General features: G+C 39.2%; 1 protein-coding gene across 1 annotated transcript in view; it reads left to right on the top strand.

Annotated features, from left to right (window-relative positions):
* Mtrex (Mtr4 exosome RNA helicase) overlaps positions 1 to 3,732 on the top strand; it is a 102,247-nt gene that overhangs the window by 82,247 nt on the left and 16,268 nt on the right. The window contains exons 21-23 of the mRNA XM_023708874.1: positions 1 to 94; positions 1,818 to 2,006; positions 2,441 to 2,604. Of these exons, the coding sequence (XP_023564642.1) occupies positions 1 to 94; positions 1,818 to 2,006; positions 2,441 to 2,604 (447 nt within the window). The remainder of the gene's footprint in view (positions 95 to 1,817; positions 2,007 to 2,440; positions 2,605 to 3,732) is intronic.

Raw genomic sequence — 3,732 nt, 5'->3', positions numbered from 1 at the left:
GCATCTCTTGTCTGCTATCAGCAGTGTTAGACTTTACATTCCTAAAGACCTTCGGCCGGTGGACAATAGACAGAGCGTGTTAAAATCTATACAGGTATGTATGTTTTATAAGTTAAATATAAATTTTGTGTAGAGTTTTTGAAAAGGCAATTGAAATACCTTGCAATATATTACTTTCAGGAAAAATACAAACATTATTAATATGTGGCATTTATTTGCATAGAAAAAGTTATAACCAGTCTACATGTGGATTTTTCCTCTGTGGACCCATCAGTGAAGTGCATTACTAAAAGAGGGCTCGCCAGAAACAAACAAACAAAAAAAAAAAACTTCACCATTAATCTCTTTTATGTATTTAGTACAGGGTCTGCAGGGTCTCACTACACAGATCGGATTTGTAGTGATCCTCCCTCCCAAGCGCTGGGATTACAGACGTGTGCCACCACTCCCATTCTCAAGTGCTATCTCAGCGTGCCCTGGGGGTGAGGTTGGCATGGCATGCCACACTGGGAATCACACCCTGGTCCTTGCACCTGCCTAAGTAGGTGCTTTAGTCTGAGCTATCTGGTGGGCGCTTCACCGTTAATCTAGTTACATTCTCTTAATGAATAGAGGGATTTGTTCTAATAGAATTTGTAAATAGGCTATCATGTCCGCATCTTTTACAGCAAATAACCACTAGGAAGAATGTATGCAGTGTGTTAATTATTGAAACTGTCCTGCCAATTTGGTTTGAAACTGTCTCATCGCTATTTGTTTATCAATAAAATTATGGGGGGATAAAAGCAAACAAACTAAAAAAATAAATAAAATAAATTTATAATATAGAACTGCAAAAAAAAGGTTGAATTGTTTTTGGAAAGACATGAAATCTTACAAGAAGATTTTTGTAATTTTAGCTTCATAAATATATAATTTACATAACAATTGTTGGTACAAAAATGGTATTTCTAAAACACATCTAGCCTCAAATAGATGTCACATATCCTTGTTACAAAAAAAAAAAAAAAAAGGATCCTTGGGCTAAAGTGATCATCATACCTCAGCCTTCCAAGAAGCTGGGACTGTAAGGACATTATCCTCTTTTTACCAGCTTTGGAATCAAACCCAGGACCTGGCACATGCTAGGCTGTTTCTAGCTGGCCAGATTGTTTCTGACCTTTGAAGCCTATTTAAGACCCTGACATGCTCCCAATAGGTTAGCAGCTGAACGGAAGCTGTGTGAGGGTGGGGGTGTGTGTGGTACCAGGGATTGATTTCAGGACCTTGCACTTGCCAGGCAAGCACTTACTCCACTGAGCTATCTCCTGGGCCCAGGTTTTTATATTTAATAATTAAATCGTGTAACAAAGAAGCTAGTAAAAGGGATCAGGACCATGAAAAGGTTTGTATTTTACAACTAAGTAGGACCTTTACTAGGAATAAATTCTGAAATATTCCTAAAATCAAAAATAGCTTCCACATACGAAACAGTAAATATGAAGTTATATATGATGGCAAGAAGTTTTGACCACCTGAATATACTGAAGGATTTATCAGTAAGTTGTGCCACATCCACAATTGTTGACCTATTCAACTCTGGTTTTATAGTGAGCTATATCTCTATATGAGAAAATGGTAGCATAGCTACACATTTTTGAAAAGGGGGTTTTCAAAAACAGTGCAGTGGGAAAATATCTTCCAGTTTAACTGGAAAAAAGTGTGATATCCTTTAAATCTCCATGTACATAGAAAAATACATAAAAAGAAATCTTGATTAAGGGTCATCTTAACTTTGTCTAGAAGAAAACACTTGAATTTTACATGTTTTATTTCAGGAAGTTCAGAAACGTTTTCCTGATGGTGTTCCCCTCTTGGACCCAATTGATGATATGGGCATTCAAGATCAGGGGCTGAAAAAAGTCATTCAGAAAGTAGAGGCTTTTGAGCATCGAATGTATTCTCATCCACTTCACAATGATCCGAACTTGGAAACTGTGTATACGCTTTGTGAAAAAAAAGCACAGGTATGGCAGAAAGTTGGGTCTCATAGTGCAGCTTTCATCTGTCTCCCTAAACCCAAGTCTCGTTTGCCTAGCTTGCAACTAACCAGCTTGCTTCTCTCCCAGCCTTTCCTCCTTCTGTTTCACACTTCAGCTGTGCTGGGTTCCCCTGCTTTGGCTTCTTACATGTTCATGTCTTCTCTCCGCTGCATTTTCCTGAGGACATTTTGTCTTGTACGTAGTATCTTTGCTGGTATTCAGCAACCTTTCAGTATCCTGTTGCTCTCGTGGGAGTGCATCTAAGACGCTCATAGGCTACCCCCACCCATCCCCACTGTGTTAAAGCTTTAACGGGAAAAAGCGTTGTAAGGTGGCCCTATACAATTTTTTTTGCTCTTTCATGAGTGAGTCTCCTTTTGTAGTGTTTGTTATTGAGCGTTCTTTACTTTGTTTTTTAGATTGCAATAGATATTAAGTCTGCAAAGCGAGAGCTGAAGAAAGCAAGAACTGTTCTACAAATGGATGAACTTAAATGTCGCAAGCGTGTCTTACGAAGGTTGGGATTTGCTACTTCTTCTGATGTCATAGAGATGAAGGGACGCGTAGCTTGTGAGATAAGCAGGTAAGCTTGGCTGTTCTAAATAAAGGCTGTTAAGCTTAAATGCAGTTTGGGATCATGAAATTGAGACATTAGAAAAATCTTAGATCTCAGTAATTAACGTAAACATCTCCGGATTTACATTTTTCCTTTGAAACCCAATTTTGTATACTTTTTTTTTTTTTACATTTATCAACATTTTATGCCTTGATACTCGGTCTAGTAACCATAACCAGATTTTACTGGTTTTGAGCTAACCACAAGGTATAATGGAGCTTAACTGAGTTTAACATTGGATATAGCAGACAGCTGGCTTTCCATATTCCCCAGGTTCTATATCCACATATTCAAATAACTGTAGATAGAACTATTTGGAAAAAAACAATTGCATATATACAGGTCTTTTTTTCTAAACAATACAGTGTAACAATTGTCTACATGGCATTTACACTGTGTTAGCTTTTATAAGCAGTGTAGATATGGCTTTGAAGTATCTGAGCAGATTTGTGTGACTCATTTGCAAGTAACACATTTCATATAAAAGACTTAAGCATCTTTAAGTTTCGGTATCCAGGAATATTGAAGACCAGTCCCTGTCAGTACAGAGGGACGGCTGTATTTTTGGTTTGCGTAATTTTTATAAACGAGCTTAAAACTACATGATTTAAAGGGACAGTTGTTTTACTCGTTCATGGTTTTATCTTGTCAGAACTTCGGGAAGGGCTGTGTTTGGTGGTCCTGGCTCGGTGTCTCTTGTGCTTGCCATCCAGACAGAGTGTTGAGCTGAGCAGAGGACCCTGGAGCCACTGGGGATACTAGTGCCGAGGAGCCCCCCTCTCCCCGCTCTGCTCTGCTCTTCTTCCCTTCTTGATCCTCTCCCTTGTCGCGTCTCTTGGTGGTCTAGTTTGGATGTCCTCACAGTAGGGCAGCCTCAGAGTATTAGCACTTCCTAGAAGGAGGCGTAAGACTCACACATGAGTGTTCCAGCAGCCTTAAGCTGGAGGTTGTGGCGTCTTTCCTGACCTAGCCTTACCTTTTGAAACCTAGCTTAGATGTAAAGCATCATTTGTACCACAGTCTCTTGATTTTAGATGAGTCACAAACCCTTCTAGGTTCAAGTGAAAGCCAGACTCCACTTCTTTCTCTTTCTCT

This window comes from Octodon degus, unplaced genomic scaffold, assembly GCF_000260255.1.
Source record: "Octodon degus isolate 3935 unplaced genomic scaffold, OctDeg1.0 scaffold00001, whole genome shotgun sequence".
Classification (NCBI taxonomy): domain Eukaryota; kingdom Metazoa; phylum Chordata; class Mammalia; order Rodentia; family Octodontidae; genus Octodon; species Octodon degus.
This window is presented reverse-complemented; position numbering and strand designations above follow the sequence as displayed.